The sequence below is a fragment of the Budorcas taxicolor genome, chromosome 15 (assembly GCF_023091745.1).
Source record: "Budorcas taxicolor isolate Tak-1 chromosome 15, Takin1.1, whole genome shotgun sequence".
NCBI lineage: Eukaryota > Metazoa > Chordata > Mammalia > Artiodactyla > Bovidae > Budorcas > Budorcas taxicolor.
The window spans coordinates 37,348,245-37,363,554 of NC_068924.1; the positions used below are offsets into that span (position 1 = coordinate 37,348,245).

General features: G+C 38.4%; 1 protein-coding gene across 1 annotated transcript in view; it reads right to left on the minus strand.

Annotated features, from left to right (window-relative positions):
* Positions 1–8,616: 8,616 nt before the first annotated feature.
* Positions 8,617–15,310, minus strand: part of PDE3B (phosphodiesterase 3B) — a 177,609-nt gene continuing 170,915 nt past the window's right edge. Inside the window, exons 14-16 of the mRNA XM_052652560.1 lie at positions 13,826–13,987; positions 10,248–10,503; positions 8,617–9,048 (exon numbers count right to left, since the gene is read on the minus strand). Coding sequence (XP_052508520.1) covers positions 8,834–9,048; positions 10,248–10,503; positions 13,826–13,987 — 633 coding nt within the window. The 3' untranslated portion in view covers positions 8,617–8,833. The remainder of the gene's footprint in view (positions 9,049–10,247; positions 10,504–13,825; positions 13,988–15,310) is intronic.

The window sequence follows — 15,310 nt, forward strand, 5'->3', positions numbered from 1 at the left end:
TAAACTTTCTATTTTGAATACTTTAATTCTTTTCTCAATTCTTTGGGATTTCCTATTAGACAATCATATCGTCTATAAATAATGACTGGTATGTTTTGTCCTTTCCAATTTTTATGGATTTTATTTCTTACTGTTTTGGTTAGAACCTCCAGTAGAGTGCTGATGAAAAGTGATGGTGAGCATTCCTGTCTGTTTAAGGGAATGACTAACATTTCATTGTTAAATATGGGACACTATCATTTCTTTGATGCATACCCCCCAAACTTACATTTTAGGTTTATATTTTTTCCCTCTCTTTCATTCATCCATTCTTTTTTCATTCCTCTTCTTTTTCTTAAATGATTGACTTTTATTATTTTTTGTATTTATCGAGGTAGTAACTCTTTCTTCTCCTTTAATTGGTTAATGTGCTTAATTACATTAATAAAAAAAATTTTGAGGGGGTGCACCAAGCAGCTTGTGGGATCTTAGTTCCCTGAGTAGAGATTGAACCCTGGGCCCATGGCAGTCATAACCACTGGACTGCCAGGGAATTCCCATTATTCAACTTCTGATGTTAATCCTTCTGTGCATAATAGCCCTCTTGGCCTAACTGCCTTCCAAAGGCCCACTTCCAAACACCACCACACTGGGGATTAGGTTTCAACATATGAATTAGACCCATTGCAATGAACTTTTAGTCCAGCATCTCTTATCTGATAGTTCCTTACTAGTCCAAATTATTGAGGAGGAATGTGATGGACTAAGCTTAATCTATGGGTTAGAATTTGGGTTTGGTGTAAATTCCTGAATCGGTCAACTGTGGCCAGAGGTCATATGGTTCCAAAAAGGTGGTCTAAACCACTGGAGACAGAATGTTTTCCAGAAAGGAAAGGTAGGCAATCAGACCTTTCTATTTTCTCTCTCATTCAATCCCTAAATTGTCTCAGTGTTGTCTTCAGAAGGTTAAGGTGTTGCAGGTATTACTGTCTACCTTTTCCTGCCAAGTTCAGCTATAACAGGTGGACCTTCACAGGCAAACTCAGTCCTGTCCATTTCTGAAATTGATGTATTCAGTGTAAGCGGTATACAGTGTAATAGATGTATACAGTGTAAGTGTCCAATGTCTGCCAGCAGATGGGGGTCTAGAAATTAGTCTGGCACACATAAGCAGAAAGTGTCTGCGTCTACAATACTGGTTTCCCCTCACCACTTACTAGGTCTTTTTTTTTTAAATAGCCATAGTTGGCATATTTGTTTCATGTGTGCAACATAACAATTAGATATTTGTATAAGTGCAAGATAGTCATCACATCAACCAGGGGAATGACCGCAGTCTAACTTTTTCCTCCCGGAAGTCTCCTTACATACTGCAAATAATGATTTAGTCAGTTCAGTTCAGCTGCTCAGTTGTGTCTGAATCTTTGCAACCCCATGGACTGCAGCACATGAGGCCTCCCTGTCCATCACCAATTCCCAGAGTTCACCCAAACCCATGTCCATTGCGTCTGTGGTGCCATCCAACCATCTCATCCTCTGTTGTCCCCTTCCCCTCCCGCCTTCAATCTTTCCCACCATCAGGGTCTTTTCAAATGAGTCAGTTCTTCCCATCAGGTGGCCAAAGTATTGGAGTTTCAGCTTCAGCATCAGTCCTTCCAATAAAGAATCTGGACTGATTTCCTTTAGGATTAACTGGATTGATCTCCTTGCAGTCCAAAGGACTCTCAAGAGTCTTCTCTGACACCACAGTTCAAAAGCATCAATTCTTCGGCGCTCAGCTGTCTATATAGTCCAACTCTCACATCCAGGCATGACTACTGGAAAAACCATAGCTTTGATTAGACAGACTTTTGTTGGCAAAGTAATATCTCTGGTTTTTAATGTGCTGTCTAAGTTGGTCATAGGTTTTCTTCCAAGGAGCAAGCGCCTTTTGATTTCATGGCTTCAGTCATCATCTGCAGTGATTTTGGAGCCTAAAAAAATAAAGTCTGCCACTGATTCCACTGTTTCCCCATCTATTTGCCATGAAGTGATGGGACTGGATGCCATGATCTTAGTTTTCTGAATGTTGAGTTTTCAGCGAACTTTTTCGCTTTCCTCTTTAACTTTCATCAAGAGGCTTTTTAGTTCCTCTTCACTTTCTGCCATAAGGGTGGTGTCATCTGCATGTCTGAGGTGATTGATATTTCTCCCAGCAATCTTGATTCCAGCTTGTGCTTCTTCCAGCCCAGCGTTTCTCATGATGTACTCTGCATAGAAGTTAAATAAGCAGGGTGACAATATACAACCTTGACTCAACTCCTTTCCCTACTTGGAACCAGTCTGTTCTTTCATGTCCAGTTCTAACTGTTGCTTCCTGACTTGAATGTAGATTTCTCAAGAGGCAAGTCAGGTGATCTGCTATTCCCATCTCTAAGAATTTTCCAGAGTTTGTTGTGGTCTACACCGTCAAAGTCTTTGGCATAGTCAATAAAGCAGAAGTAGATGTTTTTATGGAACTCTTGCTTTTTTGATGATCCAACGGATGTTGGCAATTTGATCTCTGGTTCCTCTGCCTTTTCTAGATCCATGTGGTTGCCCCTGATCAAATGAGCATGAACTTGAGCATATCGATAAGGGATTTTTGTCAGTGACATCTCTGTGTAGCATTTGAGCTGCAGCTCCAGTGAGTATCCTGCCATGTGCACATACTTATCTCTGCTCTTGGGCTGTACACTACTTGTGAGATTCACCTGTTGGTGTTGAAAATAAATATTTGTTGAATGAGTGAATTAATAATGGATAAACAGTGCTGAGCAGCATCCCTCTTAATGGGAAAGGTTATGGACGTGATAAATGTTTCCTGATTAGTGACTCCTCAGAGTCCTGGTTCCCAGAATGGAACAGTGCCAGGAGGTATCAGGCATCGTAATCTCGGCTGCTCTTACACTCAAGTGGAGGACACTGCAGCCCAGAGGAGGGGTTTGGAACAGAAATTCCCTCTTAAACTGAGTAAGAATAAGACTCCAAGAAATCTTTTCAGACACTAGGGCAGAGCAGGGGTGAGGGTGGGAAGAAGGGGTAAAGGAAGGATATAGGAAGTAAACGGGGAACTGGGGACCTCTGCCCCCAACATTACCTCTCCTGGGGCCTTTTCTAATTGGAAATCCCACCCTGGAGCCTGAAGCTTGGGTTTTGCGGGTCTCTTTGTTGCACCTCCTCACCAGGAGCGTCTAATTAACAAGAAGGATTTGAAGCCTTCAGTGACTTTCACTTAATACAGCAGCTGCTTCGACACCCACTCCATTTGGACAGCTCATTTCTGGTCCTTCATCCCATTAGAGGCAGCCCTTGCTTACCTCCATTTGTCTAAGGAGACTGGGCTTCTTAGGAGACCATTTACTGTAAATTATTCCATTAGAATCAGGAGCAAGAGCAGTTTCTGCCATCGTCTGACAGACTAATCCCAGGGCAGCTAGAGATGGCTGTGAATTTTTTTCCCTCCCCCCGCCCCCCGCTCCAAGCTTACAGGATTCCCGACCAAGAATCCAGCCCATACCCCCAGCGTGGAAGCACAGAGTCCTAACCACAGGAGCGCTCAGGAATTCTGGCTGTGAATGTTTAACCTGCAGAGTCCCTTTGGGCCGTCAACAGGAAGGGGACAGCAGATGTAGGGGAAAGCAGTTAAGGGGTGTATCCTGACCGGAGCTTCAGCAGCAGCCCTAGGACAGGGAGGAGGTACCTGAGGAGCAGGTGATAGAGGATGATGGTGGGGATGACAGGCAGAGTAAGGCAGATCTGGGTGTTCCTCCTTCATGCCTGTCCCTCAAGCACTTCTAGTCTATTGGTTCTCAACCATAGATGCTCACTGGAATCTCGTGGGACTTTTGCAAAATGCCGATAGCCAAGTTCCACCCTTTCCTCCACATTCTGATTAAACTGGTCTGGTTTGTGGCCTGGGCATCAGGTTTAGAAAGCTTCCCAGATGAAGAGCCTGTGAAAGGCTATGAAAGGAAATGAGAACATTTCATAGTAGAGAACTCGAAGGACCTCTCCAGAGCAATGTTCTCAGGTGCAGCAACAGGCCAAGAGGGAAAGGTCATCTACCTATGTTAGTGACAGAGAAAGGGCTGTAACTTTTTCTCTCGAGTTCCTTGCCAGTTTTCCCATCTGTCCTCTTCTTTCACTTTCTAGTCATGTGGTCTCTGTCGAGTCTTATTTTCCTCTCCTGTGAAATGGGTGTGCACATGTGCTCAGCCGTGTCTGACTGTTCATGACCCCAAGCACTGTAGCCCACCAGGCTCCTCTGCCCATGGAACTTTCCAGGCAAGAGTACTGGAGTGGGTTGCTATTTCCTTCTCCAGGGGATCTTCCAGACCCAGGGATCGAACTCCACATCTCTTGCATCTCCTGCATTGGCAGGCAGCTGTTTACCAATAGCGCCCTCCTGTTGCCATTTTTGACTCTGAAGTTATTTAGGAGCAATTTCTTTAATCTATCCAGCATTCATAGTTTTCGGAGTTCTTCGCTATTTATTTCTAATTAATTGTTTTGTGATCATGGAACAAGGTTTGATACAGCTTTGAAATTTATTGAAACTTGTTTTATAGACAAGCATGTAGTCAACTTTTTTTTTCTTTTCCATTAGGGTTTATTAAGGATATTGAATACAGTTCCTGTGTTCAACTTTTATAAATGTTCCTTCAATATTTAAGAAAATATTCTTTGTTGGATTTGAGGTTCAGTGTATGTCCAACAAATCAAGACTGTTCATTGTGCTATTTATATTTTTACTAACTTCTGGTCTATTTAACTTACTGAGTGTTAAGTCTCCTGCTTTGAGTTGTAGATTTGTCAGTTTTCTCTAGTTCTACCAACTTTTGATTTATGCGTCTTTGAGACTAACAGATAAGTACATTTGTTTTATGTACCTGGTGAATGTCTTCCCTCCACAACAGATAATAATACCTACAAAGGTTGTGACAAAAATATACCTATGAGGGTTGCGACAAAAATATACCTACATTATAAGGATTGTAATATAAGTATCTTGCATATTTTTTTGTTATCACTAAGAATAACACCTAACACATCGTGAGTGAGAAGATAATGTAGTCTCTTCTGGTTTCCATTGTTGGTACCGAGAAGTTTGGATGGTTTTAAAATTTCTTACTGTTTGTTCACCTTTGTCATTCCATGTTTTATTTTCTTAAACATATCATACATCGTTATTTTGTATTATTTTTGATAATGTGGGAGAAGGCAATGGCACCCCACTCCAGTACTCTTGCCTGGAAAATCCCATGGATGAAGGAGCCTGGTGGGCTGCAGTCCATGGGGTCGCTAAGAGTCGGACACGACTGAGCGACTTCACTTTCACTTGATAATGTGATGTATGATCTGAAGATATTGGGAAGTCTAAATCTGCTATTTCTGCTATTCTTTCTTACACTGGTTTCCTTGTGTTTGGCGATTTTGTCAAAGTTCTCCAGAGAGAGAGAGAGAGAGAGACCCAACAGAACACGTACACACCTATCACACCCAAAATCTCCTTCTCTGGCATACCCTACCTCTGTGAATGACACTGACAGTTGTCCCGATCAGAAACCTGAAAGTTACTCTCATCATTTTTCTTACCATCACATCCAATTAATTGGGGCAGACTGATTCTATGTTTTAAATCTCAAGGCCATTTACTTTGCTGTTGACCTAGAACCCATCCTAGTCTATTTAGATCACTGAGGTCTCCCCATATTTAATCTTACTCTTCCACTCAACATGGTATGTTAGTTGAATGATTCTCACAAAATGTGAATCTAATTGTCACTTACAGGTTAAACTTTATTCCAAAGGGAAATCGGGAAAAATTGAAAGGGTTTTAAGTGTCCTGTTGTGTGTGCTTTAAAAGGCCCTTTATGAACCACCTTCATGAAGGGCCCCCACCTGACTGGCCTGGCAGCTACAGTAAAGAAAGGGTTGGCTCTACTCATCTCCTTTGTGAAGGCTGTTCCAATGAGATGGTGCAATATAGACAGAGACTGAAGCAGTGCCAGAATTCCTAGGATTCTTATAAAAATAAGTAGAAAAATTCAACAGCATAAGAGTGAGAAGAGCAGGAGAACAGTCTTCAAATCATGAAGTAACTTTAAAAAGTAGCCTTTTATGGAGAAAAATGTCAGTAAACACACAGATATTATAGCACTACAAGATTATTTATAAGACCAGTGACTTAAAACAGCGAATTCATGATGAAAGTGATTCTAATTAAAAAATTAGTCTCATTCATTAATAACCAAAATAAGACCTGCAATATGACTGGCTGCAATTTCTCAAGTGAGATTCCATCTACTAGTGTTGTTAACTCTAGTACTTAACACACTCACATTCATTTCTTATAATTTATGAATTTAAGTTTCAGGAAGAATACTTCTTTAGTATTTGGGTTATTTTAATATATGTCAATTACTTAGTAAAGGTTAAATAATTTAAGGGTTAACTTAGTTAATGAGTTTTCAGTAATATCATTTAATAGCATAAAAACATGCTTCTTTTGAGAAAATAAAAATATACATTAAAAAACCCAATAAAATGTTTTAGTGAAATAGTAAGGAAATTTGTCTCATTATGTACATATGCATGTGTATGAATTTATATATATATATGTACTTTGCAGTAGCAGAAATATATTTCTGCAGGATAGAAAATGTACTCTAGAGAAACAGAAGCAAAGGATATATACACTGTAAAGGCAAACTCAATAAATTAGATAAAATTTTATTACTCAGTAATGAGGGACCAGTTTACAATGATGTGACAATGGTAGCAAAAATAGTAGGAAGGAATTCAGCACTCAAAGTATCAAATAAATAAAGCTTAGTGATTCATTAAATATTCTGATATTATACAGGATCAAATCTTTCAACACTTCCATGGGTCTTTAACTGAAATCTTTCAGGTAAGCTATATAATCTAGATAGTTAAGAAATTGCTTGCTGACATCATAAAGGAATTACCTGGCACAGGAAAACTCTATTCAGTACTCTGTAATGACCTATATGGGAATAGAATCTAAAAGCGTGAGTATATGTATAACTGACTCACTCTGCCACACAGCAGAAACCAACACACCGTTGTAAATCAACCATATGCTAATAAAAATTAATTTTAAGAAAGGAATTATCTTGGAAAGTGAAAAATGCTACACAACTTATTTTCTAAAGCCACATGGATTCAAAATATAATATGGTCTCTAAGAATAATGGAAAATATTGGCCTACCATCTTGCTATCATTCTGGCTTGTACTTTATATATTCAAAAAATTTTCACAACTAGGGTATATATCTGGACCCTAACAAGCTTATAAACACTGTAAATATGGTCCATTTAATTATCTTAATATGCTTTTCTGTAAATGATATTACCAAAATATTTAATACTTTTAATATAAAAATTAAATAAGTACTCCCATCATTTACTTTATCTCAGAAACTAGACTTGTAGTTGGGCTCCAGATGTACTGAGTAGTCATAGGTCATTTCTGTCATGGAGTCTCAAGGCAGAAGGAAATTAACAGAAAGATGAACATGGGTTTTATAGTAACTAAACACATGACACCCAAGATAGGGATCTAAAGATTAAGCACATATTCAATTACTTATTCAACATGTGACCTTTAGAGCACACACTATTTCATTTGTTCTTTATCTTTGACACGATTAATTACATCTGATTTTTGTGGTAAGGCAAAAGACAGACATCTCCTTTTCCTTGGCTTTAATTAGTCTCAAATTCAAGAGAGAATAATGCTTGTTTCATGAAAGGTTAACGTCAATATTAGGACAGGTTTTTGTTTTTCTTCTGACAAATTTGTGTTTATATTAAACTCAATGTTTACAAATACTAATCCTGAGCAAGAGGAAAAATAAGAACAGTTTCGACTAAAGAATAAAATTCCTTCACTGTTAAACCTAAACAGCTTTAAAATTCAATGATGGAATATAAAGTTGATAAGACTGGAATTCAGACTTCTGATGTCCATGGCAAACCTGAATACTCTGAGAAAGAACATACACATAGTAGTAGATTTTAAAAAACAAAACAGTAAAAAGCATCAAAAATGGATGCACCTGGGTTTTGTTAAATATAACAAAGGTTACTCAGTCCTTCATGGTAAACCTAGCTGGAGAATACTGAACAGTGTACTGCATTAAACAGACCCCTCAGAAAGGCAACACCGGATTTCTCTTTCTCGATAGACAGAGACTGCTCCTCCCCACCTCCCCCAAAACAGTAAAAGACATAAAAGACACGTTTGGAAATACAATATGAATCCTGTTTGGTGGGGCTTTTTGTTTTGGGGGTTTTTTGTTTGTCTTTGGCTGTGCTGTGCAGCTTGCAGGATCTTAGTTCCCTGGCCAGGGACTGAACTCAACCAGAGATTAAACCTGGGCCATAGCAGTGAAGGCGCCGAGTGGAATTCCCTTGTTGTTGTTCATTTTTTTTTAAATCACGTCTTTAAAAAAGCAGAAAGTTAGCCACTTAGGAAACTACAGTGAATTACTTGAGTTTTTAGGTACAGCTCCTGCCTCATGAACAATAAAAGCCTTCTACTCAGCAAAGCTGTATTATGACAAAGTATTTGTACACCAGTAAAAGCACTAAGTATGGGCTTGGCAACACAAGTCAACTGAAACCAAGCTCTTAAGGATACTTTTCGTCCGTGTGGTGAAAAAGTGCATGGGAGTGGGAAATGCTGGCACAGCAAGGATCCTCTCACAGTGTTAGGGCCTGTCGACCTAGGAGCGGTGGTGAGCACTGGGCAATGACATCGACATAAGGCATGGCCCAAGGCACTTCTTCCACATGCCTCTTCTTTTATTCCAACTGTCTCTCTTCCTCTTCATCTGCTTCTTCAATGACCTGAATCTCATCTCCTTGAGGTAAGGAAGAATTCTCCACCTGCAGTTTATTCCCATCAGCTTTACATTTCTCCTCTTCCTCTATGATTTCCTTCCATATCTTGTGGTTTTCGGTGAGATGGTGCATTAGCTGACAAAATATTTGCCGTCTGCCTTTCCGTCTTTGTGGTTCTGTGAAATTTAACACATGTGTATTCTAATCATAGCAATATGATTCAATCATTCAATAACTATCTGAGCGCCTGTTACATCCCAGGCATTTATTTAAGCACTGGGTTTAAAGTTGTAAATAATCTCTGTACCATGGGGCTCTCTTTCTAGTGGGAAGACCTAGATAAGCAAAGAAGCAAGACACTCGTGTGTGAGACAGTGTTAAGTATTATGGATAAAAATAAATTAAGGTATTAGGGAAGATGGTGGGAGGTGGGAGTTGTGGGGAGAAAGGAGGATAGTATTGAAATTTCAAATGATAAATAATGCAAAGTTAAAAACCATCCTTCTAAGGGACTTTTTAAAAATGTGTTGAATTAAACACAATTATCAAAATTTTGGTGAGTATAAATAATTTTTAGAAGTCAACTTTCCCAAGATGACATCAGATGGTAATGCCATACAATTACTCTTCACTATGCTACTGCTGAATACAAGGTAGGGTGGGGAAAAGTTCTTTTATTATCTTGTTCCACACTATGTTATCTGTTCTGATTTATACAGCATGCTTGGGAAATAAAAAAATCAGCTAGATATAATTTAAATCCTACTTTGAAGAGCAAATAACTAGTTTAATTTATAGTTGCAAAGGTGACAATGTCTTTTTCATTTTCCATTTATACTCATTGGTTTATATTGCTTTATATAGAAAAACTGTGCATTACAATTTGGTAGTTCAAAGCCATAATGCCATAAAGCTTGATTTTCCTTAGAGTCAAGAGAGTATGTATTTTCCTCTTCTTCCAACTGGGTTGAATGAACTATTCCCAAGTCTATATGAAGGGTATGTTAACAGGGGTGCATGGTGTGAGAAGGGGTTAGGCAAAGGAGGCCTAGTCCTTGAGACCAGCCACCTCACCTAAGTTCAGATTTGGCAGCAGCTCCATCATGCATGCACAGGCAGAGCCTGCTGAAGAGCACTGGCTGGAGGACAACATCTCCGGAGATGCTGCTTTAACTCAGAATGCTTACTGTATGACAGCATTCACATGGTACCCAAGCAGTAGCTACTCAAACCAAGATTATTCAGTCTGCACACTTAGGCAGTACTTACTTAAGATATAACTACTGTATCTTTAAAAGGAAAGACCCAAATCCAAATTAAATGGACATTTGTAATTAATAACATTAAATAAACGATAGTATCCCTATATTCTTACTAGGATTTAGAGTGTCCTCTATTTCTTCATCCTCTGTATCTAATTCTTCAGCATCTTCTTCTTCATAACAACTTTCAGTATCATCGTCCTCTTCTGATTCTATCCACTGACCCGGTAGCAGACCAGCAGCATCATAGGAGTTACACAGGGGACCCACTATGTGGGTGATAAAAGATTCCTGGAGTTTTGCTAGTTGAGGAGAAGAACGATCCATGAAGGGACTGATGGGCAAACCAAGATTTGCTTCTTCATCTCCCTGATCATATTAAAAAGGAAAGTACATCTTTAACTGTTGAAAGAACCACTGAGCTTTGTTGTTAAAATTACCTTGAGGTTTTTCTAATCAAGAACAGTCTAACTCAAAATAATTTTTAGAAAGAAGTATCAATGAAAATTACTCTGTCATTCCAACTATAAAACTTTTTCTACTATTTGAAAAATCCTAAACAAGACTTTATTCTCACACTCCCAGTCAACCAATATGGTTGATATACAAGCAGCAAGAAAAATATACATCTTTTCAACTAAGTTAAGCCAATAGTTATGAACAAATCAAAATTATACTACTAGAATATATAAATTCTATATAAATTGTCAAAATTCTATAGTATCAGACATAGGTCCTCTTCCCCCTGGGGGGAGATGGTATAATAGTAACATTTTTTATTGCAGTTGTACCTCAACTGTAGAGTTGATTTTTTTTTTTCTAATGCTTTTCAACATCTTCTCCCTTTTTTTCTAACAGCAGAACCCTTTAATGAATCTACATTAGAAAACTCAGTATGTAAAACAGACAGAGGTAGAGCAATTGTGTTTGAGGTGAGGATTTGCCCCAACTGCCTGGCGGGCCATCTGTGGTGCCCAGGCTTCTGGAGAGCACAGCTGGAGATCAGACACATGTGATTTCAGAACCTCCTTTGCTGCCTACAGCCTGTGTGGTGCTGGGCAAGCTCTATGCCTAATGCACGTGTAAGATGTGAGTAATCATCTACAGGGCTGCTATAGGATGACAAGCAGTGTATATTGAGCCCAGTGCTGAGCAGTCCTCAAATGGTAGTAACAATATTAACATTTTAGTGCCGAGTATCTGAACTGGTGGAGGGTGAATACTCTTCACAGTGCACAAGTGCTGTAGGCAAGCAGTGTGTATCTGAGCTGAGCCAACACAATCCTGATGAGACACCCAGAAACTGTCCCAAGATTAAAAAACTCACATGGCTTTGTTTCCTGTGAGGATGAACATTAATAATATTTTAAAAACGTATCTAGATGGGTTTATTCATAGGATTCTACAGTTTCATACATTTGACTTTTAAATAGGAGTTTGGCTTTTCTAAGCCCATGGCATTTAATGGGCTTTTTGCAACCTCTTGGACTATATATGGTCCATGGAATTCTCCAGGCCAGAATACTGGAGTGGGTAGCCTTTCCCTTCTCCAGGGGATCTTCCCAAGGATCGAAGCCAGGTCTCCCGCATTGCAGGAGGATTCTTTACAAGCTGAGCCACAAGGGAAGCCCAAGAATATTGGAGTGGGTAGCCTATCCCTTCTCCAGAGGATCTTCCCAATCCAGGAATCAAACCAAGGTCTCCTGCATTGCAGGCGGATTCTTTACCAACTGGGCTATCAGAGAAGCCTGATGTAATGGCTATAGAAGTATAAATAAATGAAGTATATGAAGTTAATAAAGTATAATGAAGTTAATAAAAAAGTAAAAGGTTGAGCAAGGTTAGAAATTTGCATCCATATCTAAAGAAAGTTGAATAGCATAACAAGACTGAGAAGGAAATCTGATGGTTTTGATGAGGGCTGACTTCCAATATACATTTAACCTTCATGACCACTGTGTGTTAGGGTTATCAAGTGTATCATTTTTCTCCTTTGACACAGGAATAATGAAACTTAGAAAGATTAAGTGAAACTCTCTGAAATATTTGTGTGTGTGTGTGACCTGGAATTATAACAGTTTATTGAGCACTTATGTGTCAGAAAACTGTTCTAAGAACTTGACATGTATTAATTCACTTAATCCACAAAGCAACCTTATGAGGTAGGTACCATCAATATTCCTGTTTTCTCAATGAGGAAACTGAGGCACAGAGAGGTTAAGTAACTTACCCAAGGTCACATTGCTGGTAAGGAAGAAGAGCCAGGATTCAATCTCATGCATGCCTTCCAAGTTTGCTTAATAAGAATTAATCTCTATACTTTAAAGATATACTATAAAATGCATCTAAATGAAATTATCTCATTTTCTTTCACTGAATTAGTGGATTGTCTAAAATGGGCATTTTCTATCACTTTATTACTTCTGTTTGTACAGATAATATAAAGACAGAATTTTCCCTAGCATAAAATTCTTTTGTGAATGTGAACTGAAGCCTGAGGCAGTCTTCAATTATCTCTGAGAATGAGGATAGAATATGCAAACCACTATACATACTGCAATCTACAAATTAAATATTTATAACTTTATTTCTTAAAATTATACATAATTTAGTTCAAATGTATCAGTGAAAATTATTCTAAGATTATTACTAAGATTTTACTAATCTGTTTTCATAATTACACAGTATGGTATTTTGTTAACTTGTAAACAGCAGAGTATACACTATTTTATTGGGATGTTTAGCTAAGGTAGGTGAAAGACATGGTACATTTGCTGGTCACTCAGTACAGTCTGGGTGTGACAAGGTGTAACAGATAAGTGTGCGTGGTTTATAAGTGTGCAGTGCGTCACTCCTATTTGAGTAGCAACTCATGGTGAGAAAGCCCTGACCCAGAAGTTTTACTTGATAAACATCTTGATCTTTCTTGATTAGTGGGTCTAGTAAGGATTCCCAAGGAATACAATTCCAGTTGAGTATGTATTTGTTATTTTGTATTTGAGATAATGTAACATTAGACTTGTAGGGAAATCAGTATTTTTCTACAGTGTAGGGAGCCTCAAAATTGTACAAAAAAATAGGTAAAGACTGCAAAATAGTAGGATTATTTTAAAGACAACATTTAAAAATACATGAGAAAAGGGCATGTTTATATCTTAGAACCTTGAAAGCCACTGACTATCTACTTTGTCCCCATTTCTAGTTCTGATTTCTTACCCTCTGCCAGGACTTTCATCCTACATAACCCATCAACCCAGTTGATGTTTCTAAGGCAGTCTTTCTATAGCAGAGTTGAAAATGGGTTGATACTTTAAAAATACAGTCTAAGTGTGTGCTGAATCAACTACACAACTTCTTTTGGAAATAAATTATGCTTAGGTTATATAGGTTTTCAAGGCTGAAAGGGACCTTGGAATCATAATGTAGTCTTTCCTTAGCTCTAGACTGGAGTACATTTAACCTACTCCAGACTGACAATAAGCTATTTCTTTTTTTTTTCCTGTCTTTCAATTTTAGCAACAAAGGCAAAGGAGCTGAGACAATATTAAAACCAGAACAAATGCAACAATTTCTAACCATTTTTGGTTAAAGCAACTCATTTCAAGTATTTAATGTAGCTATCCAAATCCAAAAGGCAGTGTCTTCAGATGGCAGCTCTTAAAAGTCCCACCAAGCCCATGTTTCAACTTACCTGCTCATAAAATTCATTGACAATGCCTTCTGTCCATTTCAAATGCAAGTCTCGAACTTTGGTCGGGCCATTAATATCTGCCAGTTTGATGCACACCTGGCACACTAAGAGGCGATCATTTTCATTACTCCATTCTATACCGTTACTATTTACATCATTGGCCTATCATTGGAAAAACATAATTATTGTAGGTACTGAGGGCACAAGAGTCTGTTTTTTGTTTTGTTTATTTTTGGCTGCACTGTTTGGCTTGTGGTATCTTAGTTTCCTGATTAGGGTTTGAATCCTCGCCCCTGGCAGTGAAAGCATGGAGTCCTAACCACTGGACTGCCAGGGAATTCCCCAATTTTTGTTTTTTACTGGATTATCTTAAAACTGTTTCCTGTCCTCTGGACAGGAAGGAATTTCAATAATAAATATTTCTTTTAATTTTGTTTGTGCCATGACATGTACCTCTATGGGTTAAATTTCTCTTTGAAGTGTCATTTACAGCTTTGTTTCAAAGGAAGTAGAGCACTGTATTATACAAGCAGAACAAACCATGAGTTTCAGTATTTGTGATTACTGCAGAAAATTGTAATTTGTGTATATTATATATTGTACATATTAGTATATATGACATAAAATATATATGTATATGCAAAAGCAAATCATAAGAATTTTAACTATTTGTCTCAGAAAGGAATGCTTAAGGATCTAACCGCAAAAGGCGCCGTGATATAGCTGAAAGAATACAAATCTTAGAAGCTGATCTCTATGGTTCTAAAGCCTGCCTTAGTATGATTTACCAATCATTGAGTAATGCTAGAAAAATTACTTGAGCTCTTTGAGTCTATCTTTCTTCATCTATAAGACAGGAAAAATAGTATCTATCTAGTAATACTGCCTGAGGATTAACGAATGAAAAATGCACAGTTTATAGTAAACGCCAACACTGTTATTTAAATAAATGGTAGTTATCAGGCAAATTACCATGCTTTTCAAGAACTCAAATTTCTCTTGTAAGAAATAAAGTGAAAGAGCCAGATTAGTGACTTTGGAACTGTACTGTAATATTAGATTTTTATTGGCGTGCACCATCCCCCCTCCCCTTTTTTTTTTTGGCTGTGCTGCATGACTTGAGGGATCTTAGTTCCCTAGCAGAGATTGAACCTGGACCTCCTGGGAATTCCCTGGCATCCACCTCTTTTGTTAAAGGAACTCTTATGTAGACCATCACTACAGAAAACAGTTAAAGAAAGGCGAGCTCTTATGATTGACAGTATGTAGTCTAGGGAATTCCCTGGTAGTCCAGTGGTTAGGACTCCGTGCTTTCACTGCCATGGTGTGGGTTCAATCCCTGCTCAGGGAACTAAGATCTGCAAGCTGTTCCCCATGTGTCACTCATGTGACATTTTCCTGAGACTACAGAATAGATATCTCTGAGGAACACAGATTCCAAAGTTTTGGGCTAGATAATCTTTCATCTGTAAAAAGAACTTCTGT